The 25847-nt window shown below is 49.9% G+C and overlaps 1 protein-coding gene across 1 annotated transcript; it reads left to right on the top strand.

Annotated features, from left to right (window-relative positions):
- Nucleotides 1-2450: 2450 nt before the first annotated feature.
- Nucleotides 2451-25188, top strand: MEX3C (mex-3 RNA binding family member C). The gene is made up of 2 exons (XM_054055092.1): nucleotides 2451-3101; nucleotides 22032-25188. Exons 1-2 carry the CDS (start codon nucleotides 2564-2566, stop codon nucleotides 23255-23257), a joined length of 1764 nt encoding a protein of 587 aa, XP_053911067.1. The 5' UTR covers nucleotides 2451-2563; the 3' UTR covers nucleotides 23258-25188.
- The last annotated feature ends 659 nt before the right edge of the window (nucleotides 25189-25847 follow it).

Here is a 25847-nt window from a genome sequence, read left to right as displayed (position 1 = left end):
CCGTTCCAGGCCAGGTTGGATGGGCCTTGAGCAGCCTGATCCAGTGGGATGTCCCTGCCCATGGCAGAGGGCTTGGAACTAGATAATCTTTAAGGTCCCTTCCAACCCAAACTAGTCTACAATTCTATGAATTTGCCTGAAATTTCCGTCTACAGCCCCTGAGGGACTGATATGAAGCAGTGCAGGGCTCTACCTCGCCCAAGTTCCTGCATCAAGGAACCCACATCTCAGCAGGGAAGCACACAACGGAACGTGGGGGAAGGCGGACACACGTCAGAGCCTTTTGACTATGATTTAACCTTTTCTGGGCTCTCACCCATTCCACCAGGGTGGGTGAACTGAAACCTAGGACAACCGGGTTGGCTTTCCTTGCAGATGGCGTGTGGTCACCAAGGACGAGGGGCTGGTGGGCGGGGTGAGTGGACAGCGAGAGAACACCGGGGGAACAGCAGGCACAAGGAGGGGACAGTGGGGGGACAGTAAGTGGACAAAGGGCATGGTGAGGGCACGGTGAGGGCACAGTGAGGGGACGGTGAGGTCCTGGTGGGTAGGGTGAGGGGATGGTGAGCACGGAGAGGGGCATGGCAAGGGGACAGCGGGGACAGCGAGGGGATGGTGGCATGATGAGGGCACAGTGAGGGGACAGTAAGGGGATAGTGAGGGGAGAGTAAGGGCGTGGTGAGGAGACAGAAGCATGATGAGGGGACAGTGAGGGGACAGCAGTCACAATGAGGGGACAATTAAGGGACAGTGAGGAGACAGTGAGTGGCCGTCAGGCAGAGTGAGGGGACAGTGAGCACTGAGAGGGGACGGTGACAACATGGCAAAGGGACAGTGGGAGGATTGAGGGGATGGTGAACAGCTGGCAGGTGCGACGGGGGGACAGCAAGAGGCCAGGGGGCACATCGAGGGGCTGGTGAAGAGACAGTGAGAGGACCATGAGGAAGAGTGAGGGGATGGTGAGCACTGAGAGGGGACAGTGCCACCATGGCAAGGGGTCGGTGGGCACATTGAGACGACAGTGAGAGAACAGTGAGCGGGCAGTGAGAGGACAGTGGGGACAGTGAGGGGACAGCCAGCACAGAAAGAGGGCAGTGGCAGCATGACAAGGGGACAGACGGTACACTGAGGTGCTGGTGAGGGGATATTGGGTACAATGGGGGCCAGAAGGCACCATGAGGGGACAGTCAGTGTCCACAGTAAGGGGACACTGCGGGGACAGACAGGGGATGGTGAGCACTGAGAGGGGACAGTGAGGGGATGTGGAGTGGCTGATGGGCACGGAGAGAGGACAGTGAGGGGATGGTGAGGACAGTGAGGGGACAATGAGGGGACAGCAGGCACGGTAAGGGGACAGTGAGGCGACAGTAGGTGGCTGATGGGCACAGTGGCGGTACTGTGAGGGGACACCGGGTGCAATGAGGGAACACTAAGTGGCTGGTGGGCACAGTGAGGGGACAATGAGGGGACAGCAGGCACAGTGAGGGGACATTGAGTGGCTGGTGGGCACAGTGAGGGGACAGTGAAGGGATGGTGGGGACAGCGAGAGGGCAGTGAGGGGACATTGAGTGGCTGGTGGGCACTATCAGGGGACAGTGAGGGGACACCAGACACAAAGAGGGGACAGTGGGTGGCTGGTGGGCACAGTGAGGGGACAGCAGACAGGACGAGCCCAGGCTGAGGGGCCAGCGGGCACAACCCTGAGCTCTGCCCCACCCTGTTCATGCCTTTCACCCCATTCACCTCCCCGCGCCCCATCAGCCCCGCCCCCGCCCATTCACTCCCCCATTGACCACCGCCCCTCTGGCCCCGCCCCATTCACCCCCCACGTCGCTTTGCCCCGCCCCATTGGTTCCTATTCGCTGTTTGTCCCGCCCCCTTTCCCATTCTCCCCTTCCCATTGGCTCCTCGCCCCATTGTCCCCGCCCCTTTCCCATTCGCCCCCCATTGGCTCCCCGCCCCATTGTCCCCGCCCCTTCCCCATCCTCCCCATTGGCTCCCCCTCCAATGGCCTCGCCCCTTCCCAAATATCCCCTTCCCATTGGCCCCCCTGCTCAGTTGTCCCCGCCCCATTCACCCCTTCCCATTTGCTTCCCCGCCCCCTTCCCCATTCCCCCTCCCCATTGGCTCCCTAACGCCCTTCCCCCCGCCCCTTTCCCATCCTACCCTTCCCACTGGTCCCTCGAGCCCATTGGCCCCGCCCCCTTTCCACATCCTCTCTTCCCATTGGCCCCTCCGTCCCATTGTCCCCGCCCCTTCCCCATCCTCCCTTCCCATTGGCCCCTCCGTCCCATTGTCCCCGCCCCCTTCCCACTCACCGCTCTCCATTGGCCCCTCCGCACGATTGACCCCGCCCCCTTCCGCATCCTCCCGTTCCCATTGGCTCTCCCGCCCGTTTGGCCCCGCCCCCTCGCCGCGCGCTCGGCCAATAGCGCGGGCGCGGGGCGGGCGCTCGCCGCCTTCCTCCTCGCTCTCGGCCGGCTCCGCGGGCCGCGCCATGGCCCGGGCGGCTCCGTGATCTCGCTCCATGGCACCTTCTCGCCGCTGAGCCTCTTCGCTCGCCATGCCGAGCGGCAGCAGCCCCGCCGCCACCAGCGGCCCCGCCGAGCCGCCTCCCCTCTCCCCGCGGCGGCGGCTCCAGCAGCGCCTCGACAGCCTCGGCCTCCGCCAGCGGGAGGGGGGGGCGCGGCGGGAGGAGGAGCTGGAGGAGGAGGAGGAGGAGGAGGAGGAAGAGGAGGAGGAGGAGGACGACCCGTCCGCGCTGCTATTGCTCCCCGCGCCCTCCTCGCCCTCGCAGTCGCTGCTGGCGCTGGGTTCCGTCCTGCTCTCGCCTTCCCCCTTCGATGCGCAGGAGAAGGCGGCGGCCGGGCGGCTGTGCGGCGAGGAGGAGGAGGAGGAGGAGGAGGAGGAGGCTGCGGGAGTGATGGCGGCGATGATACCCAACAGGCACCACCACCGCAACAGCAGCCACCCCTGCGGCGGGGGAGCCGCGGGGATGCAAGGAGAAACCACCGCCCTGCTCCGGAGGAAGAGCGTCAACACCACCGAGTGCGTCCCCGTGCCCAGCTCCGAGCACGTGGCCGAGATCGTGGGGCGGCAAGGTGAGTTGTTGGGGCAGAGAACACCGGGAGACTGAAAGGAAGGCGGGGGCCGGCATCTGGCGCCCTTCTCCTGGGCCTCGAGGCGGCTGCAGGAGCTCCTGGGCTCCAGGGAGGTCCCCTGTCCTCTCCCAAAGAGCGGCTTCCCCCAGGCGTCACTGTTCCAGCACCCCGCTGGTCCTTTTTGAGAAGCCAAGAGGGAAGAGCTCAATGCTTGCTGGCTAATTCCATCTGTAAAGCACAGTGTACTGTCTGGTTGTGTTGGCAAAGGCTTTGCTCAGCCTCTTATCTTCCCTGGAGCTCTCTTTCCCAGCTTCTCTAAGGGGTGAGGGTGCCAGCACCCCGCTGATCCCTCTGGAGGAGCCGAGAGGCACGACCTCAACTCCTACTGGTTAATTCCGGCCATAAAACACTGTATACAGACTGGCCGTGTTGGCAAAGGCTTTGCTCAGCCTCTCATCCTCCCTGGAGCTTCCCTCTCCTCGCTCATAGCCTGCTTCCCCCAGGGGTCACAATGCCAGTACCCAGCTGGTCTTTCTTTAGAAACGAAGAGGCAGGAGCTCAACCCTTGCTGGTTAATTCCATCTGTAAAGCGTAGTGTACAATCTTGGCTGTGTTGACGTGGGCTTTGCTCAGCCTCTCATCTTTAACCTGTCTGGCTTTTCTGAAGGGTCAGGGTGCCAGCACCCAGCTGGCCCTTCTGGAGAAGTCGAGGCACGTTCTCAACCCCTGCTGTTTTAACACTGTTTAAACACTGTTTACAGTCCGGCTGTATTGACACAGGCTTTGCTCAGACTCTCGTCTTCCTTGGAGCTCCGTTTCCCAAAGCCCAGCTTCCCTGGGGGGTCAGGATGCCAGCATCTGGCTGGCCCCTCTTGAGAAGCCAAGAGGCAATAGCTCAACTCTTGCTGGTTAATTCCAGCTTAAAGCACTGGGTACGGTCCACTTGTTGACACAGGCTTTGCTTAGCCTTTCATCTTCCCTGGGGCTCACCTCTCCTTGCCCATAGCCTAGCTTCCTCCAGGGGTCGTGATACCAGCACCCAGCTGGTCCTTCTTGAGAAGCCAAGAGGCAACAGCTCAGCTCCTGCTGGTTAATTCCAGCTATAAAGCACAGTGTACAGTCTGGCCGTGTTGGCATGGGCTTTGCTCTTCAGTGATGCTTGGCCTCAAGCTCCCCTCTCCTCACCCATAGCCCAGCTTCCCACAGGGGTCAGGGTGCCAGCACCCAGCCAGCTGGTCTTGTGAAGCCTTACTGGTTAATTCTGGCCATAAAACACTGTATACGGTCTGGTTATGCTGGCACAGGCTTTGCTTAGCTTCTCGTCTTCCCTGGAGCTCCTTTTCCCAAAGCCCAACCATCTCCAGCAGTTCAGGGCACCAGCACCCAGCTGGCCCTTCTGGAGAAGCCAAGGGGCATGACCTCAACCCTTGCTGGTTAATTTCAGCTGTAAAACACTGTATATTGTCTGGCTGTGTTGGCACAGGCTTTGCTCATCTTTTCATCTTCATTGAGGAGCTGCCTTTCACCATAGGAACTTTGCACTGTGTTTCACAGAGTTTTGGGTGCAGGATGCTAACTTGCTTGCCTGGCAGAGCATTGTGCACTGACACTGTTCCTGCAGCTTTTCAAGACAAAGCAGGACCTCAGGAGGCAGCGAGATGGAGAAAGGAGCCACGTGCAGCCCTCTTCTGTGTGAAAGCCGTTGTCTTTTTGCTCGGGTTGTGTCTTCCTGTTGATCACTATTGCTGCGCTCTGTGGTCTCTATTCCGTCGTTAGAATAAGGTCATATCGGTGATGTCACATTCACCGTTGGCCTTTCATGTGGTCTTGTGGGAGCGAGGCTTGGAGGAGTTAGAAAGATGATGTTTCATGACAGCTTTCTGGCGGCAAACCCGATTTTAAAAGCAGTTTTTATAGGTAGAGAGAGAAGTGCTGAACAGTGTCAGGCGTAGGTGTGGAAGTGCAGACAAAGAAGTTGCTGCTTGCTTCCTCTTCCCTTTCTGCCTTGATCTTTATGGGTTTGGGGGTAGTGTGTCTCATTTGCTGATCGGCCAATGAGCCACTCCTCTGAATGATCTCTCTACATCAGGCTTTTGTTTCTTTCTTTTTCCTGAGTATGGAAGAAATAGTGAAATTGATGTAAACAGATGTGGAACTAAAGTGCCCACTGAGCACCAATGCTTAGGCAGGCTTTTCTTTTCTCTCCCTACACTAGTTTTAAGCTTTTAGCAGTCAAGGGTGGGGTTTTTTTGCTGGCTGTGTCCGAGGAGAACCGAAGTCCATACTGCAGAAATTGACAGATAGCTTCCTCCAATGCAGATGAGTCTGTTCTGTTTGGAAGCAGCAAACATCCTTCCCAAGAAACAGAGTTTGAGTGTCTTCAGGCCATGCTTCTGTGTCACTGGGGATGGCAGCAGGGGAGCGGGTGTGGAAAACAACTCTAAACTGTTATCACTACAGTCCTCTAAGAGAGAAACACAAACCATCGACCTTGGAGGATTGATTAGGCTGCTGTGTTTATTCTTCACCAAATCAGGATTGTTCTCTGTAGTGTATTTCTCCGTACTTGGAGTCACTTAAAAACAAGATAATGAGGCTTGCACAGAAATAGGATCATTGTTCCTGAAGAGGTCATTTGCTGTTTCTCCTTTTGTTTTTTCTCTGATATCCCACTGTTTGGGTTGTGATGAGATGTTTGGCCTTGGTGGGGAGGGATTGTATCCTAAAAAGAATTAGGGCAACAAAATGGGAAGAAAGCATGAAAGCTTTGCATAAGGGGATCCTTAAAAAGTCTCATTGAGGGGATACTTGTGCTTAAAGACCAACTTATATAAGTTGTGTTAGTTCCACTAAATATTTTTCAGATTTCTTAGAAATACTAGTCTTTGCGCCTCCTTTTATATCCCAGGTGCGTGGCACGGGCAGGAGGCTCTTTTGTCCCATCCACCTGCTTTGCCTGTGTCTGTGCTTCAGCCTGGCAAAGTGTTGTCAGCTATAGCGCAGCTCGCTCTGTCTGGAGCAAGGCTGGCTGGAGCCACGGCCTTTGCTGATCCCTCTGCTCTCTCTGAAAATGAAGGCCCTGCATATTCTCCTCCTAGCACGCGTCATAACCAGCTGGTTGCATTAGCTTGAATGAATTCAGTTTTATGCCAGCCTTCTCTCTGCTGTAATACTTTATGTAAGGGCGGTGCAATCAAAGTGTTACTTCTGATAGATTCTCACAGAGGTTAAGTTTATATTCTTTCTGTTGCTGCCTTCCTGAGGTATAAAAAGAACTTGAAACATCTGCAGCGCAAAACCATCAGCTCTGAAGTATCAGGAATGCAGAATTTGGTCTGGGCTTTGCTGGAGACCTTGCTGCTGTGTCTGAAAGCATGTTTGTTGTAAGTCCTAACTAACAGTAACAAGAATTTCACAGTACTCTTCATCCAAATTTTACTTTTAGCACAGGGCAAGAGAATTTCCAGGCACTGTTTACCAGATTGAAGGAGGTTGTGATTCCTAAGAGAGCTGTAAACAAGCAAAAACCTTACAGCGCTTGCATTTAACATTGTTTTGAATTATGTGCAAGTTTCTGTAATAAATATAGAACTTAAGGCAGTGAAGTGGTGCTCCCACAGCCCTGCTCCAGGTCACTGTGTGGCAGGTTCCACACAGTGCATGCTAGAGCTGTGCTGGTACTGGTGTGCAGGTGTGGGATGTCACACCTGCAGGAGGTGGGGAGTGGATTAGGGTTGATGGTTTTACTCTTCAGCTGTGTTGTGGGCTGCTGAGTTAGAGTGGCAGTAGTTCAGTGTGGTGCCACTGGAAGCGTTTGTTTCATAGAAAATCACAGAATGGTTTGGGTTGGAAGGGACCTCAAAGCCCATCCAGTTCCACCCACTGCCATGGGCAGGGACACCTCCCACTGGATCAGGGGCTCCAAGCCCCATCCAACCTGGCCTGGAACAACTCCAGGGATGAGGCAGCCCCCACTGCTCTGGGCAACCTGGGCCAGGGCTTCCCTACCCTCATCATGAAGAATTTCTTCTTCATGTCCAATCCTCACCCTCACAGCAAAACATTTTTCCCCAAGATCTCATCTCAATCTCCCCTTTTGTAGCTTCAAACCGTGCCCCTATGCCTCCACTCCCTGATCAAGAGCCCCTCCACAGCTTTCCTGTAGGAGCCCCTTTCAGTACTGGAATGTGCCCTGAGCTCTCCCTGGAGCTTTCTCATCTCCAGGCTGAACAACCCCAGCTGTCTCAGCCTGTTGTCAAAGCAGAGGTGCTTCAGCCCTCAGGTCATCTCCATGGCCTCCTCTGGACACAGTCCAAAGCTCCATGTCCTTCCTGTGCTGAGGAGTCCAGAACTGAACACAGTACTCCAGGTGAGGTTTCACCAGAGCTCAGTAGAGGGGAAAACACACTGAAAAGGCTTAAGTAAGATTTTTCTTTCAACGAGTAGTCGGTGTTGCTTCACTTGAAACTGAAAGTCTCGTAGTATTTTTGAAATCTGATGGGGATTTCTGCTTTTATTGTTGTTTTTTTGATTCTTAAATCTTCCCAATCTTTTCTTATTACCTTTGCCCCCCAAAAACAAAGCTGACAGATGCTCTTTGGGGTAATGTAGTATAATTATTTGTAGCCTTTGAAGTGGAAGAATCAGTAAGGTGAACAACAAAGGAAAAGATATTTGTAGCCTTTTATTCTTGTTAAGGCATGTGACTGGGAGCCAGGAAAACTAGATTCCATTCATGGCATTGTACAGGCTTCCTGTATGAATTTGAACTAGCTGTTGAATCCAGCCTTCACCGAGTTGGCCAGTCGTCACACCGATCAGAGAAGTGACTTCCTTTGCTGTCAGCAGCTAAAAATCCCACATAGACAGAGTTTTATTGGTTTAAAAGCATAAAATGAAGTTGGAGAAGGTGATTTTGAGAAGTGGCAGCGAGAAAGCTGCATTGCTGAGGAGGTGACTTCATTTGCCTGAGGAAGCGTGGCATAGGACTTACACTTAACGTTATTTAAGCATGAGCAACAACCGACGAGGTTCAACAAGGGCAATTGCTGGGTCTTGCACTTGGGACACAACAACCCAGTGCAGCTCCAGGCTTGGGGAACTGAGTGGTTAGAAAGCTGCCTGGCAGAGAAAGGCCTGATGGTGTTGATTGACAGCAGCTGAACATGAGCCAGCAGTGGCCCAGGTGGCCAAGAAGGCCAATGGCATCTTGGCTTGGATCAGAAACAGCGTGGCCAGCAGGACAGAGAGGTGATTGTGCCTCCGAACTCAGCGTTGGTGGGGCCACACCTCGAATTCTTGGATGAGTTTTGGGCCCCTAACTCCAAGAAGGACAGCGAGGTCCTGCTGTGTGTCCAGAGAAATGGAACAAAGCTAGGGAAGGGGCTGGAGAACAAGGGTTATGATAGGTGGCTGAGAGACCTGGGGTGGTTTAGCCTGGAGAAGAGGAGGCTGAGGAGTCCTACAGCATCTACAACTCCCTGAAAGGAGGTTGCAGCAAGGTGGATGTTGGTCTCTTCTTTCAAGTAACAAGTAATAGGACAAGAGGAAATGGCATCAGGCTGCGCCAGGGGAGATTTAGATTGGACATCAGGAAAAATTTCTTTCCTGAAAGGGTTCTCAGGCACTGGCACAGGCTGCCCAGGGAGGTGGTGGAGTAACCATCCCTATAAGGATTTAAAAGACAGGCAGATGAGGTGCTCAGGGGTCTGGTTTAGTAGTGGACAGGTATGGTTGGACTCGGTGATTTCAAAAGTCTTTTTTACAGCCAAGCAATTCTGTGATTCTACGTGTCCAGGCTTCTGTAGATCTAACTCGGGAGGCTCTAGTTTAATCTCTAAATCATGTGAAGGATTTGCAGGTTTTCCCTGTGAGTTGCCAGAAAACCATTTCCTGTAGGTGAAGTTGGTGGTGGTGGGTTTCTGTGGCAGTTCTGCTGTGGCCTGGTGGCCCTGATGAAGGGTTTGAGAAGTTTGAGTAGAGTCTTCGGTGCACCCCGCTGCTATCTCCATGCTAAAAAAGGCAGGTTTATACACTAAAATCTCTTTGAATAATGCAAAAAGAGGGATGTTGACTGAAGACATGAACAGAAAACCTGAAAGATGCTAGAAGGGATAAAAGTCAGTCCTGTAGAGAGATGCTTCATCCTAGAGTGTATTAACTTGTCTTCAGCTAGTGATTGCTGGAATGTATTTCCTAATGCATTCCAGCTTTGTGACTATCCAAGTAATGTGATTTTTCCAAGTGTTTATAGCCTTGATAAAGCTGACAGTAGTGTTTTTTTCTCCCTAAAACATAACTGGAATTGGAGCTGCTTAACTCTAAATCCCAGTGCTTTTCTTTCTTAACAACAGTCCAGATGGTGGCTGCAGAACTTGAAACGGGCAGGGCAGTCTCCAAACCCCAGATGAGTAAGAGAAGAAAGAATGATATCATCCCATTTCACTCTTTAAATCGATAATGACAAATCTGCCTTGCATGAGACGGCCTTGCAACTAAAATAACATTTTTATGCATATTTAATGATCTTGGATTCCTTTTTGCTCTTTGCTTTTTGAGTGTGGGCTCTTTAGCAGAATATTACTCTACTTGAAACAGTGCTGTAACTTGAAACAAAGAGAAGTAACTGTTAAGTTGATAGCTCATAATGATCTAGCATAGCTGAACAGACAAATAAAAACAATAGCTATCACTGCTAGGGAGTGGAAATGGTGTGAAAACCAATCCTGGAGCAAATACTTGTGTTGGCTGAGTGCTGCATGTAGATGTCCCATGGCAGGGTTTCAGTCCTTTCAAAAAGAACTGTGTGTTAGTTTTATTGCGTAAAGGATTGGTTGGATGGTCACATTCAGAGAGTAGTGGTCAATGGCTTGATGTCCAGATGGAGATCTGTGACAAGCGGTGTCCCTCAAGGGTCCGTACTGGGACCAATGCTGTTTAACATCTTCATTCATGACACAGACAGTGAGATCAAGGGCAGCCTCAGTGAGTTTGCAGATGACACCAGGCTGAGAGGTGCAGTCCTTACACCAGAAGGATGGGATGTCATGCAGAGGGACCTGGGCAGGCTGGAGAGGTGGGGCTGTGAGAACCTCATGAGGTTCAACAAGGCCAAGGGCAAGGTCCTGCAATACACAGTTTCAATACAGGCTGGCAACATGCACTTGAAAGCCAACCTGGGCTGGATCAAAACCAGCATAGCCAGTAGGGTGAGGGAGGAGATTCTGCCCCTCTACTCCACTCTCATGAGACCCTACCTGGAGTCCTGTGTCCACTTCTGGAATCTCTAACATAAGGAGATGGAACTGTTGGAACAGGTCCAGAGGAGGCCACGAAGGTGATCCCAGGGCTGAAGCACCTCTGCTCTGAGGACAGGCAGAGAGAGTTGGGCTTGTCCAGCCTGGAGAAGAGAAGGCTCTGGGGAGACCTTAGAGCAGCTCCCAGTATCTGAAGGGCTCCTACTGGAAAGGTGGGGAGGGGCTTTTTGTAAGAGCCTGGAGTGGTAGGGCAGAGGGAAATGGCGTTAAATTGGAAGGGAGAAGATTTAGGTGAGACATTATGAACAAATTCTTCATGCTAAGCATGGGGAAGCCCTGACTCCGGTTGCCCAAAGGGGTTCTTAGAATTATAGAATACTTAGGGTTGGAAGGGACCTGAAAGATCATCTAGTTCCACCTCCCTGCCATGGGCAGGGACACCTCCCACTGGATCAGGCTGCCCAAGGCCCATCCAACCTGGCCTTGAACACCTCCAGGGTTGAGGCATCGACAGCCTCCGTTGGCAACCTGTTCCAATGTCTCACCACTCTCATGGTGAAGAAATTCTTCCTAATGTCCAGTCTAGATCAGCCACTGTCCAGTTTGTACCCATTGCCCCGGGTCTTGTCACCACAAGCCTTTGTGAATAGTCCCTCCCGAGCTTTCTTGCAGGCCCATTTCAGGTACTGGAAGGTCGCTATAAGATCTCCTCTGAGCCTCTCTTCTCAGGGATTGCCCTGACCATGTGCAGAACCTGGCCTTGTTGTACCTCATGAGGTTCTCACAGGCCCACTTCTGTCTGTCCCGGTCCCTCTGGATGACATCCCGTCCTTCCAGTGTGGCAACTATACTACTCGGCTTGGTGTCATCACCCAGTTTTGGCTGCCCCATCCCTGGTGATGTTCAAGGACAGGTTGGGTGGGCCTTGGAGCAACCCGATCTAGTGGGAGATGTCCCTGCCCATCGCAGGGGGGCGGAACTGGATGGGCTTTGAGAACTCTTCCAACCCAAACCATTCTTTAATTTGTGTCGATGTGTTGTGATAGTAATGGGAATATCTGAAAAAAATTCTGGATATCAGAAAAAAATTCTTCACGGAAAGAGTCGTTGGGCACTGGCAGAGGCTGCCCAGGGAGGGGGTCGAATCGCCTTCCCTGGAGGTGTTTAACGAACGGGTGAATGAAGTGCTTAGGGACATGGTTTAAGGGAGTGTTAGGAATGGTTGGACTCGATGATCCAGTGGACCCTTTCCAACCCGGTGATTCTATGATTCTATTCTATGATAATGTCACTGAGTTACTGGTGATACTTAAGTAGCTTTGGCTGGTTTTTAATTCCTGACCCACAAGAAGTGGTTGGCATCAGCAGAGCTAACCAGTCTGAATCGCTTATTGGGATTTTTAAAATGAGATGCTTAAGATTTCCACTCTTAGTCATAAGTTGACTTTCAATGACTGAAGTCATCGCATAACTCTTGTATCAGCTGGTCACCACAGACACCAAAGACCACTGACTCAGCTAACTTGTTTTAAGTGAAAGCTGAAAAGGGAGTCACACTTCAAGGTATTTTTTTGCTTCCTTTACAACAAGCAAATTATTAAATACTGTATTAAATAGCTTATTCTTAAGACTGAAAGAAAACTTGAGCTATTTGTTGAGATTCAATATAAAAGCTATTTTTTCTGAGAAGTTAAGTCTCGTTGCTTTTAGAGTCTGGGACTCTGGGCACTGAAATGGAATCACAGAATGGTTTAGGTTGGAAAAGACCTTTGAGATCATAGACTCCAACCATTGATCCAGCTCTTCCAGGCCCGCTACCAGACTGTGTCCCCAAGCACGACATCTACTCGTCTTTTAAATGCTTCCAGGGATGGGGACTCAACCCTGGGCAGCTTCTGCCAGTGCTCAACAACCCTTTCAGTAAAGCAATTTTTCATAACACGTGATCATACTGTGGCCTGGCAGAGTCCTAAATTGCTGGTTTATTTTCAGTGGCCCTTGCTCTGGTGGCATGTAACAAACTTTGTTTCAGATCTGCTGTTTGTCAGTTGCACTATGCAGAGATCCAGCTCAAGCTGCAGAGTGGCTCGGAAGGGTGCAGGTTCTCCAGCTGTGACCGTAAATCCTCAGTCGTGAATCACAGAATTGTGGAGTGGTTTGGGTTGGAAGGAACCTTAAAGATTATCCAGTTTCAACCTCCCACTGCTCTTGTCTGGCTTTTTGGGTGGGAAGCACAACCAACACAGGGCACATGCAGGAGACTTTACTGTTTGTGTATATATTTGTGTTTGTTTCTGTAGAGTTTAACATATGAAAGAAAAAGCCAAAAAGCTCAAAATCAAGCATTTTTTTCCAGTTTCAGTTACTCTTCAAGAATGTCTTCCTTTTCTCTCTTTCAGGTGTTGCTTTAAGTTCACGAGATCTTGCCATTGACCAAGATCTCAGTTGCCTTCATTGGTGGGAATCAATAATTCCATGGGCTGCAACAAATTTTCTGCTGCTCCCTTGAACACAGACATTGTATCTCTTACTTCCCTTCTGGTTCATTTCACATATGACAGTGTAATGTGGAGTTTTGGGTATGCAAGTGCATCTCTAGCAGCATTTTTGATCAGGGGTTTGGTGTAGGGGAAGACTTGCATGTCTTTTTTGCAGCCTTCCCTTCACTGTCCCCCTTGGCAAGTTGAGTAGTGGTCCCTTTCAACATCCTGTTTCTGCACAGGACAACCACAACATCCAAACCGTGGATGTGAGTGTGTTGGCCAAACGCCTCTGGAGTATTGTCAGGCTTGATGCCGTGACTGCTTCCCTGGGAGCTGTTCCAGTGCTCCACCACCCTCTGGGGGAAGAACCTTTTCCTAATGTCCCACCTAACCCTCCCCTGGCATCTTCCTGCCATTCCCTCAGGTTCTGTCATTGTTCACCAGAGAGAAGAGCTCAGTGCCTGCTTCTCCTCCTCCCCTTGTGAGGAAGCTGCAGGCCACGATGAGGTCTCCCATCAGTCTCCTCCGAGCTGAACAGACCAAATGACTTCAGCTGTTCTTCACACAGCTTCCCCTCTAGACCTTTCATTCACCAGATCAATATTCTTAATGAGAACAGCTTTTTTCCTGTAGCTGTTATATTTGTTGGACGTATTTCCTCTCTCATAACCATTACTTTTCTACCACTGTGTCTCTCTCACTTTGCTCAGCTGCTGCTGCCATAGTCCTGGTGCAGCAGTGGCGTGAGGAATTAATAACCCAGGTCGCTGCCCTCTGGCTCTTTTGCCATGTGTAACTTGTTTACTGAGTTGCCATCTGTCTTGGGAATTGGAATGTTCCCCTGCCTGCGCTATTGCTGGTTTGATAGATGGTCCCAGCCTGACACACAGGAGGAAACAGCGTGCAGGCTGACTACTTCATTCTGTACTGGATTGATACATAAATCAATTGATAAATTGGTAGAGACCTAAGAAATCTTTTATAAAGAGTTTGTAAATGGTTCATGTTCCTGAGAGGTTGTGAGCAGCTTTCCTTTGGGAAAGCTTCTCCAGTATCATCGGAGACCCTCGAAGCTTTTCTCACCCATGAGCTTGGCAGCAGTAGGGCCCGGCAAAGTCCTGCTCCCTGTGGTCTGGCACAGACGTGTGGTTGATCGTGACTTCTTGGCATTTGGTTAAGGCACTTGAGATCTTCAGGCTGTCCTCCTGCCTGGTACCCTGACAATCCCAAGCTCCAGCATCTGGTGCACTTGAACTCAAAGTGCTTGTCTGGAAGGTGTCGTATTTGATTTAGCAGTGGTAAGATATGGTTGCACTCAATGATCTCAGAGATCTTTTCTAACCAAGCAATTCCATTATTGTCTAAAAGCCCATCTGCTGCTCCAGCCGGATGAGGTCATAGATCATCTTAACATTCACCCGTGTAAAACACAAAGCAAAATGAGTGGTCAGTAGCTCCTTAGTGAATGAGTAAGTGTGATGGAAGTACAATGGAAGCAGTCTCGGCTGTTAGATACAGCGTGAGGCATATTTAAATGTGCCTGAGGCAGGCACAGGGGTTTGGTAACTGCAGCAGAACTGGAAGCTGTGATGGCAGTGGTGTGTGAATGAGGATCTCCAGAGGCAGGGAAAAAGGTCTTTGGGAGAAAATGCTTTAGTGTTTATTTTCCTTGAAAGACCTGAATGCCATCTTTCCTTCTCTTGAAGTAACTTTATCAGTGACTTGTCAGCTGAGTCTGAAGAAAAGGAGGCTGAGGGGAGACCCCATCACTCTCTGCATCCATAAAAGAAGGATGTAGCAAGGTGGGTGTTGGTCTCTTCTCCCTGGTAGCCAGTGACAGGACAAGGGGACATGGCCTCAGGTTGTGCCAGGGGAGATTTGGGTTGGATATTAGGAGGAATTTCTTTACTGACAAGGTTGTCAGGCATTGGAAGAGGCTGCTCAGGGAGGTGGTTGAGTCCCCATCCCTGGAAGTGTTTAAAAGACTAGCTGTCATACTTGGAGATGTGATCTGGTGGCAGGCTTAGCAGTGCTGGTTCGGTGGTCGGACTTGATGGTCTGAAAGGTCTTTTCCAACCAAAACTGTTCTGTGAGTTTTCTTTCTCCTGGACGCCAGTCACTGAAGTACCTACTTGTGGCATTGCTTATTGTAGTGCCGTTATAGTTAGAAGCAGAAAATGGTTATTGCCAGCATACAGCACTCCTGAGGGACAGTCGTTGTCTGAAACCATTAATGCAGCCAGAGTCCAGAGCAGAGAGCCAGGACTCTGTTCACAAGTTTTGGGTTGTAATGGTATTACTATTACATTTTGGATTGTAAATTTGAGAAGTTTTTGCTTGGTGAGTTCTCATTTTCAAATGTCTTTTCTGTGATAAATCATAGAGTCACAGAATGGTCTGGGTTGAAAGGGACCTTATAACTCACCTAGTTCCACCCCCTGACACCTCCCACTGGATCAGGGGCTCCAAGCCCCATCCAACCTGGCCTAGAACCCCTCCAGGGATGGGGCAGCCACCACTGCTCTGGGCAACCTGGGCCAGGGCCTCCCCACCCTCACAGGAGAGCATTTCTTCCTAAGATCTTATCTCAGTCTCACCTTTTTCAGCTTCAAAATGTTCACCTCTCATCCTATCCCAGCACTTCCTGATCAAGAGCCTCTCCCCAGCTTTTCTGTAAGCTAAAATGACCTGTGCAAAACTTCATCTAGAAAGCACAGCTTCATTGCACAGGTTGCCCAGGGAAGCCGTAACTGCCCCATCCCTGGAGGTGATCAAGGGCAGGTAGGGTGCGGCTTGGAGCCCCTGATCCAGTGGGAGGTGTCCCTACCCACGGCTGGGGGTGGAACTGGATGGGCTTTAAAGTCCCAAACCATTCTATGATTCTGCGAAGGGAAGGAGCCCACATTGGCACTTGGGCATCTGGTGGGTAACGCCTTTGCTCAGGGACATTCATCTCACAGCTCTAATTCTGTGTTTCAAGAGGCTGCCTCTGAGGCAGCTTGGGTATCACCAGGAAGGAAATGCTTCACGTCTGTGTGCATCGATGTCCTGTCTAAGCAGTTATCCCACTCCCTCCTTTGGGGACTGTCACCTTCTCTTCCCATACCTGGCAGCAGTCTGCCCTGTGAATCTGAGCAAATCCCAGCTGCAAGTTGTTCCTATCTCTCAATGCACTTCTATTTGTTTACTCTCTGGCATGTATCATGTCTGATCGTCACACAGGAGCCCTAATCTTGACGGCTAATTAACCCAAATAGTGATCAGACTATTATCTGTACTGTAGAACGCTAGCAGGGAGCTGTTAAAGCTGCTGGTGGCTGTTCTAGTCCTGTCTGCAGGATGAATGCTGTGCTCTGAGATGAAGCCTCTCTCTGCGTACCTCGGGCTGTAGAGAAGGCTGCATAAAGATAAAAAACATGCTTTCAAAAAATACTATTTGATAATTATTATCCATGTTTCGGCTGTCTCTTTAATTTGTTCAAAAGTAGAATTTAAAAGGAATATTTTTGCAACCCTCGTTCCTAAATTCGAAGTGCCACAGGGGTGATAAATACCTGCCTGAGTATGTAGATGTAGGGGTTTGTGCAGATCAGCATCTTTTTCAAATGCAGAGAAATTACATTCTTCGTCTTCCCTGAATCAACCAACTATATTCAACAGCCACTTGGGAAAAAGAAATTGTCAAGAGTTGACATTTTCGAGCCCATGAATTAAAAGAAGGCGTGAGATGAATTAATGGATCTTAGGTGAGAAGCGATAGCAACCAGAGTCACTCAATCAACTGACCAGACCAAAGGTAGTATTTCATATGGCTTTAATTAACCCAGTGAAATGCCAAAAATGTTCTGGTCTTAATTTTCTTGTGTAGCCATCCCACTTCGGGAGGTTTAACCACTAAAGAGTTCAGAATAGGATTTGAGGAAGATTTAGATGAGACATCAGGAAGAAATTCGTCATGCTGTGGATGGTGAGGCCGTGGCCCAGGTTGCCCAGAACAGTGGTGGCTGCCCCATCCCTGGAGGGGTTCCAGGCCAGGTTGGATGGGACTTGGAGCCCCTGATCCAGTGGGAGGTGTCCCTGCCCATGGCAGGGGGTTGGAACCAGGTGGACTTTAAGGTCCCTTCCAACCCAAACCATTCCATGATTCTGTGATTTTTCTTTCTGCCAGTCAGGTGGGCTGTATTCTGCTCTGCAGACCCAGCAGCCCTTGACCTTGAGGTTATACCCAGTGTTTCAGTCTCCACAATCCCTTGTTACCGTAGTTGCAGCAGTTTGCGCTTCCCAGTTAAAAGCTTGTGACAACTTGGCAATGAAATAAGGGTTGTGCCAGCTTAACAGACGCTGCCGTTAAAGCTGTGTCCACACACAACAGTTGCAGGTTCATAAAATGCCAATCTCTTCTTGGCCTGCCCTGGAAGCTGCGCTGCCCTATGGGTCTTGTACGGATGTCCGAGGCGCTGCCCTTACTTTCCAGGCAAGGAATTAGCCATGTCTCTGCTAGTAGCTCGTGCTTCCAGGTTGATGCTGCTAATTACTCTGTCACTGCTTCCTTAGTTGCTGCCAGCCTATTGCAAAACCAGTGGTGATGGTGTAAGGACTGTGTTCAGAGGAGAGGCTGTAACAGGGTATCAGCTTTCATCAGATAACAGCAGAGCCACTGAGAAATACATTCCCCTGAACTACAGCTTTCTCTTCAGCGCTCCAGGCTGTGGGGATCAGTTGGTGAGATCTCTGCTCTGCCTTTGGCGCCTGTGAGGCAGAGTTGGTGGGTGCCAGGTTTGAGGCTTTTTCAGCCTCCAGAGAGGCCTTAGAGTTGTCTTCCAGTACCCGAAGGGCTCCAGGAAAGCTGGGGAGGGGCTCTTGATCAGGGCCTGTAGTGACAGGACAAGGGCTAATGTTTTAAAACTAAAAAGGGGAGATTCGGACTTGGTGGAAGACATCTTTTATGCTGTGGGCACAGGTTGCCCAGAGAGGTGGTGGAGGTCCATTCCATGTCAGGTTGGACGTGCTCTGAGCAACCTGGTGTGGTTGAAGATGTGCCTGCTCACTGCAAGGATCCCTTCCAGCCCAAAATGTTCCATGATTCTGATTCTGTGGTCAGAGCTGCTCATCAGCCCTGTCTCATGCGCCAGAAAGGAGCTGGTGCTGATGCAGCTTTGCCGCTTTTGGTTTCCTCACAGTGCTGGCATCTCCCTGAGGTTTTGAGTGACTGAAAAGCTGCAGGAGACTCTCAGTTTTGACCACAAGGTTCCTATCAGGAGCAGGGAAGGAGGACAAACTGTGATTAGGGATGCAGGGTTAATTAGACCTGATGTTAAGAAGGTTTAGGTTCCTGTTTGTGGCTGAACCCCAGTTCCACAGTGCTTGAGATGAGCTGCAGGAGGAAGGTAGGTATCTTGTGTGCATCCCCGCTTTGACAGGCTGCATTTTGCTGGCATTGGTACTCGAAAGTGGAGAGGAGCGCCTTCCCTGTTGGAGCTGTTTAGGAGAGAACACACCATGAAGAGATCATGGAATCAAGAATGGTTTGGGTTGGAAGGTACCTTACAGATAGTCTGGTTCCAACCTCCCTGCTGTGGGAAGGGACACCTCCCACTGCTTCAAGTCCCATCCAACCTGGCCTTGAAAACCTCCAGGGATGGGGCATCCACCACTTCCCTGGGTGGCCTTCGCCAGGGCCTCCTCACCCTCACAGGAAAATGTTTCTTCCTACTGTATAATTGAAGTCTTCCTCTTTCCAATTTAAAGCCATTCCCCCTTGTCCCATCACTCCAGGCCCTTGGAAAAAGTCCCTCCGCAGCTTTCCTGGAGCCCCTTTCAGCACTGGAAGCTGCTCTAAGATCTCCCTGCAGCCTTCTCTTCTCTGGGTTGAACAACCCTAACTCTCTCAGCCTGTCCTCAGAGCAGAGGTGCTCCAGCCCTCACATCATCTCCATGGCCTCCTCTGGACCTTTTCTATCGGTTCCACGTCCTTCTTCTGTTGAGGACTCCAGAACTGGATGCAGGACTCCAGGTGAGGTCTCCCCAGAGCAGAGCAGAGGGGCAGATTCCCCCCCTTGCCCTGTTGGCCACGCTGCTTTGGATGCAGCTCAGGACACGGGTGGTTTCCGGGCTGAAGGCACCTGTTGCCAGCTCACGTTGAGGTTCTCGTCCCCAGCCCCCCAAGTCCTTCTCCTCAGGGCTGCTCTCGGTCACATCATCCCCCATCCTGTATTGAAACTGTGGATTGCCCCGACCCAGATATAGGACCCTGCCCTTCACCTTGTTGAACCTCATGGGGTTCATTTATAAAGGATGAGGATCTTCATCTGTAAATTGATCCTTGCGCCAGTCCTGGTGAGATGTTGAATTGAATTTGGCAGAAGAAAGAGGTGAGAAGAAAGAGCCCATTCCTCCTGGGCAGCTGCTTTGGCTGTGCAGAGGAGGATTCTGTGGGCTGCTTTACCTGGTTTGCAGTGGGAAGCACACACATGATTCCCACTGTGGTTGCTTGGCTCTGCTGGCTCCGTAGGGAGTTCCCTCGTGGAGTAGATGGCTTGAGACTGAGTTTGATATGTCTCATCCGGTTAGTGATGATGCAAGGTGATTGCTGGAGCGAAGGCTGAGCTGCAGGATAGGTGAAGACTGCAGGTGCTGCAGCTTAACTCTCACATCAAGGGGAAAGAAAATCTGTCTTCCTATCACCTTTTTAAAAAAGGAAGTATTTCATCATTTGAAATTGTTGCTGTATGAGGTAAACAATTCCTTCAGAGCTACCCTGAAGTTTCTTGGGAGTATAATGTTCATAGTGTGCCTGAAATGTTTAATCAAATAATCCTCCTAAGGGAAAAATGGGGAGGAGGCTGGAGAATAGTGATACAAATCGACCGGTGCAGGATGAGCACAGCCTGGGGTGCTCAGGATGCACTCAGCAAGTACTAAATCTTTACCTAAAATACTAAATCTTTGCCCAAGTAAATGCAAAACCAACGGGCATCTCACCTAAAGGGTTTCACTTTACTGGTATCAGTGTGAACTTGCAGCCGAGCGTGCTGCTTGCACTCCTGAACCAAGAAGGGAAACTCGTATTGAGTGAGTTTGAATTACCGTACCAAAACTAAAATTACTTTGAAAGCTTTGATTAAATTGAATTTCCAGTCTAAAATTCCCCTCTTCAGTCTTTTTTGCCTCTGTACTCCAAAAATCTTGGATGCAACGATCCCATGATTTATGGCAGAAGTGTGGGGCGGTGTGGTTTTCTTTTTCCTTTGACTTTCTGTCTCTCAGGAGGTTGGGAAACTTCTTGCTTCATCCGTTGGCCGCATGACTTTACAGCTGGCCGAGCCCGTGTCATCATGGCCACAGCGCCTCTGGATGCCGTGAATTGCCAGAGAGGGGATAGGATTAGTGTGCTTCGTATCATCACCCGGGTGATGACTAATGGAGGAGGGTGGGAAAGCCAAGCAGCTGAGTAAAAGCAAATAGAGAGATGTGATGTTATGGGCTGCTGACCTTGTGTTTTGACATGACATGCCAGTTATGGGGTTTTCCAGCCCTCCTCGCAGACAAAACCCAGCGGCTGTGGACTGAACGCATTCAGAAGTCTCCGCATTTCTATCTGTCGACTTTCTTCAACTCTAACTGTCTGAAAAGTTTGAAAACCGACCTTGGTGGTCTGTGTAGTGAACTTCCCATTGAAGCCAGCTTTCTGATGTTTAAAAATCTTGTTCTGGTGCTGCAGGAAGATGAGGCAGTGTTCAACCTCGGCTTTCCAGATATCTGACTTAAACCTGAAGAGAAAATCTCTGCCTACCTTGGTCCATGCCTTTCTGCAGCCTGAGGAAGAAAGGCAAGAATGCTCTTCTTCACACCAGAGCAGTTTGGAAATGTTGCTCTGGCAAAGCAGTCTCTAGGAGCTGGCAGCTGAGACAGGGAAGGAAGCTGAAGCTGCAGGCTTCTAACTTGATTTGAGCTTCTTAAATATCAGGAAAATCTTGTCTGAGGTGTAAACTATAAGAATTGATAAGGCACTTAAGAAATTCCCTCCCTCTACTCCTCTCACGTGAGACCTCACTTGGAGTCCTGTGTCCAGTTCTGGAATCTGCAATATAAGAAGGTTATGGAGCTGCTGGAATGGGTCCAGAGGAGGCTACAAAGACCATCTGAGGGCTGGAGCACCTCTGCTATGGGATCAGGCTGAGAGAGTTGTTCAGCCTGGAGAAGAGAAGGCATGAGGGAGACCTTAGAGCAGCTTCCACTGCTGGAAGGGGCTCCAGGAAAGCTGGGGAGGGGCTCTTGATCAGGGAACGCAGGGGCAGGGTGAGGGGGGATGGTTTTCAGCTGAAAGAAGGGAGATTGAGATGGGATCTTAGGAAGAAATGTTTTGCGGTGAGGGTGGGGAGGCCCTGGCCCAGGTTGCCCAAAGAAGTGGTAACTACCCTATCCCTGGAGGTGTCCAAGGCCAGGGTGGATGGGGCTTGGAGCCCCTGATCCAGTGGGAGGTGTCCCTGCCCATGGCAGGGGTGGAACTGGATGGGCTTTAAGGTCCCTTCCAACCCAAACCATTCTGTGATTCTATGACAGTTCAAGGGGTGGCTCCTTCGTCCCACAAGGAATAGTAAGGTTTAAAGAACAGTTACTGTAGCAGGAAGCAAATGAAGAGTTCTCAGTAAATCAATAACTTTATCCTATGCCGGTTGTGATACAGACCCGTCTCTCACTTATAAAGGTCTAATTTGCTCTTTGGCCGTGCACGTCAGTGAAAGGCTGATGTATCTGCAGCCATGAGTGTGTGTATGTGTGAGCCTTTACTCCTTTTGTGGGATCTTAGAAATAGATGAAGGATTCCCAGTCAGTGGAAAAAATACAAACTGACCAGCATGTATGGGATAATCACAGATGTGGCTTTCACAGAGGAAAATCCCTTCACGTTTATTCACTGTCTTAACAGCATTTGAGGAGGAGATAGGCTAAAACAGCCTGAGGAACGTTGCTAAAATAGTTTGTGGCTGCAAATGTCGGAGGTCTGTTTGGAAATAATAGGTAGAAGTCGTTACCGCTTTCCTTGCCATGGCTTGCAGAGCTAAAAACAGCTGCTTCTGGTTTCACCCTACAGTTTCTTAAAGCTTTCAAACGGCTTAAAATAGCTGGCTTTCTTGCGGCTTTCTATACTTAGGCGTCCTGCTAAACTTGCATGTGTTTCCTTTAAACAGGTTGCAAAATAAAAGCGCTGAGGGCCAAGACAAATACTTACATTAAGACCCCTGTTCGTGGAGAAGAACCCATCTTTGTTGTCACTGGACGAAAAGAGGATGTAGCCATGGCCAAAAGGGAAATTCTCTCAGCTGCTGAGCACTTCTCCATGATCAGAGCATCACGCAACAAGAACGGTCCTGCCCTGGGAGGCGTGCTGGGTACCCCCAACCTGCCAGGTCAGACCACGGTCCAAGTCCGGGTGCCTTACCGCATGGTTGGACTCGTGGTGGGACCCAAAGGAGCTACCATCAAAAGGATCCAGCAGCAAACACACACCTACATAGTCACTCCCAGCAGAGACAAGGAACCTGTCTTTGAGGTAACGGGGATGCCAGAAAACGTCGACCGTGCGCGCGAGGAGATTGAGATGCACATAGCCATGCGTACGGGCAACTACATCGAGCTCAGCGAAGAGAACGATTTCCATTACAACGGTACGGATGTCAGCTTTGAAGGAGGCGCTCTCGGATCTGCATGGCTTGCTTCTAATCCTGTCCCTCCTAGCCGCACAAGGATAATTTCTAATTATAGAAACAACAGCTCCAGTTCTTTGGGAAGTGGCTCCACAGATTCCTATTTTGGAAGCAATAGATTGGCTGACTTCAGCCCAACGAGTCCATTCAGCACAGGCAACTTCTGGTTTGGAGAAACGCTGCCTACAGTGGGCACAGAAGACCTTGCGGTCGACTCTCCCGTGTACGACTCCTTACCAACGCCTTCCCAAACCATTTGGACTCCTTTTGAACCCGTAAACCCTCTCTCTGGCTTTGCTAGTGACACCACTACTAACGCCAAGCCTCTGTGCCGAGGGAGCCAGCCATCTACTCCTCGCCTGTCGCCCACATTTCCTGAAAGTCTGGATCACCCGCTGGCTCGGAGAGTGAGAAGCGACCCACCTGGTATCTGCCACCAAGCTGGCCTTCCCATATACATCCCCGCTTTCTCCAATGGTACCAACAGTTATTCCTCTTCCAACGGCGGCTCCACCTCCAGCTCGCCCCCCGAGTCGAGACGGAAGCACGACTGCGTGATCTGCTTTGAGAGCGAAGTCATCGCGGCCCTGGTCCCCTGCGGCCACAACCTCTTCTGCATGGAGTGTGCCAACAAAATCTGTGAGAAAGAAACACCATCATGTCCTGTTTGCCAGACAGCTGTTACTCAGGCAATCCAAATTCACTCTTAAAAAAAGAAAATATATATATATCTATATATATGCTATTATATATGGACTTTTTTTAACTCTCAAAGGCATGGGTGTAATGGTACCCTCTAGTAAACTTCCTAATGAGCTCTGACTGTTGGGCTTTCTTGGGACTAGGCTGAAGTTGTTAATAAATGTCTACTTTCTCAAGCGGCTGCTACAGTAACACTAAACCTGGTGGTCTCTGTCTGGCTGGTCAGCAGGGTAAGCAGAGGTACGTCTGCTGGGGTGTTACAGCACAGCAAAGGGGAAATTTGGATTGATAACACAACTGGTTTCACAGGATCTCAGCAAAGCGTTTGCCTTCTGTACGCTGGCAGCAACAAACCTCATCACCTGAAACGCAGGAGCTGCTCGTCTGCCCGTGGAGGGTTCCTGGCATTACTGATATCAAACAACACTTCCAACGCTGCCTTCTTTACACTGCCAGTTTTGCAAAACAGGTTTGGGAAAATGTGTTATTTTGTGCTTTATGCGACAACTTATGCCTAATTCTTCGGTATTGCAAGTCCCTTTTGTTTGGTTTTTTTTTTTTAAATCCAGTTGGATTTATTGAAATAAACAATGTTATTGGCAGGTTTAGGTGATGAATTGTGGTCAGAGGAGGAGAGAAGCTGCCTGGCACATCTCCGTTTTGCCCGGAAGTGGCTGAAAAGTGTATTCAGAGGATCAGGAACTTCTGGATTTATGGACTCCCACCTACTACTTCTTTTAACGTAACATGGAAAAGTCTGTCTGGCTTCATCCCGTTTCAGTAAGGGCTTCGGGGTACACGTACTTTGATAGTGAGGATGCTGACATTCCGTTCGTTAGTCTAATCAAGCTGTTCTTGAATCACATTTTTAGGGTGTGTAGATCAAAAATGTGAAGCGTTTTTATGTTCAATCCATATTTGTCTTGCACATGTATAATATATATACATATTAATTGCCATAGGGAAAAGGAGGAATGGGGGAGCTGCATGCGTGCCCTCGCGTTTCTCGTGGCAGCAGCCGCGACAGCGCCCACACCATCAGTTTTACATCATTTCAAAACCGTCTTTCCAATCATGATGGAGGAAAAAAACAAAACTCCTTAAGGATGCGCTTCTTACATTTCAGCCTGTGGATGTTTTTTAGCTCGTTCATCCTCAGTATGTTCCCAAATCTGTGCTGGCGTATATTAAACCACAGAAAAAAAAGACATACAAGTGGAGTTATGGTGGATTTTTTCTATTTTTTTTTTTCTTTGTGAAGCATTATTTTTCCCAAGACTAAAGCTTTTCTTTTTCAGTGTAACGAGAATAAATCGTACACGTATCGACCTAAGTAAATACACAGAAAACTTTTATTTTTTATTTCCACTTGAAGAGTTACATTTCGTATGAAAGTTTACAGAATAACGGTTCTTATTTTACATTTTTTTTCCAGTATACGGAGCCGCCTTGACGGCGTTAATTACGCACCGTGTTAACTTCAGTGCTGTAATCGCTTGTTAGCGTAGCCGCGCGTCAGTATTGAAACCTAACCTCGAGCTGTGGCCCTGTAGGTAATGAACAAAATGCTCGCCACGCATGTGTTTTGTATTTTACTGCGTCGCACGCGGCAACCGGTAAAGCCCAGGAGCCGACAAGACGCTAGGGCACGTGTACTGTTTCTATTATAAATCACGAGCTAAGAACAACGTTGAACTATCGGCGTAGTTTAGTATTTGCTAATTTTACTACACTTTTTTTGTTATGTATATGTAGGGAGGTCATAGGGATTATAAATTCAATTTGAGTAAAGTTTAAAAACCATATATATTTTATGATAAAAGGGCCTTTAACTTATGATGGCCAAAGCACTGATATTATATATTTGCTGTAAAGAGAATTATAAGAGTTTTATTTTTCTGATATTAAGAGTTACTTAATAAAGACTGGTTTCCATTAACTTGAACGTTTTGCTCTCTTCATGGTTATCACTTCGAGCTGCCTGTGGAGGTTGGGGTTCACTGCTATCTCTCCCTCTCCCCTTCTTTCCCTGTCCCCTTCTTCCTTCTTTCCTCTCCCCTTCCCTTCTTCCCTCTTTCCTTCCCTTCCTTCCTCCCTTCCTGCTTTTTTACTTCCCTCCCTCCTTTCTTTCCTTCCTCACCACCTTCCTCCTTCCCTGCTTCCCTCCTGCCCACCAACTGCCTTTCCCGCTGCCGAATGCACCACGGCCGTGGCTTTGCTGGGGCCAGATGACTCCATGTGCAAAGAATCCTGTTTTCTGTCAATTGCTGGTTTAAAAAGCCACGTGTGTTCTTCCAGAGGGCACCACCGCAGCTGGCTGCGACGCTCCGGAGCTCCCACTGGCGTCATTTCAGGGCAGCTGAAATCATATTTGGGAGCATTTGACCTCAGCAGGAATCACAGGTTTGGGCTGGAAGGGACCTCAAAGCCCATCCAGTTCCACCCCCTGCCATGGGCAGGGACACCTCCCACTGGATCAGGGGCTCCAAGCCCCATCCAACCTGGCCTGGAACCCCTCCAGGGATGGGGCAGCCCCCACTGCTCTGGGCAACCTGGGCCAGGGCCTCCCCACCCTCTTAAGAGAACATTCCTTCCTAA

The sequence above is a fragment of the Cuculus canorus genome, chromosome Z, assembly GCF_017976375.1.
Source record: "Cuculus canorus isolate bCucCan1 chromosome Z, bCucCan1.pri, whole genome shotgun sequence".
Classification (NCBI taxonomy): Eukaryota; Metazoa; Chordata; class Aves; order Cuculiformes; family Cuculidae; genus Cuculus; species Cuculus canorus.
The sequence above is the reverse complement of the archived record's forward strand: the minus strand, read 5'-3'. Positions and strand labels throughout refer to the sequence as shown.

Coding starts and splice junctions, on each gene's coding strand:
- MEX3C (XM_054055092.1), top strand. CDS start 2,564: ATGCCGAGCGGCAGCAGCCCCGCCGCCACCAGCGGCCCCGCCGAGCCG. Junction 3,102..22,031: donor CGAGATCGTGGGGCGGCAAG/GTGAGTTGTTGG, acceptor TCCTTTAAACAG/GTTGCAAAATAAAAGCGCTG.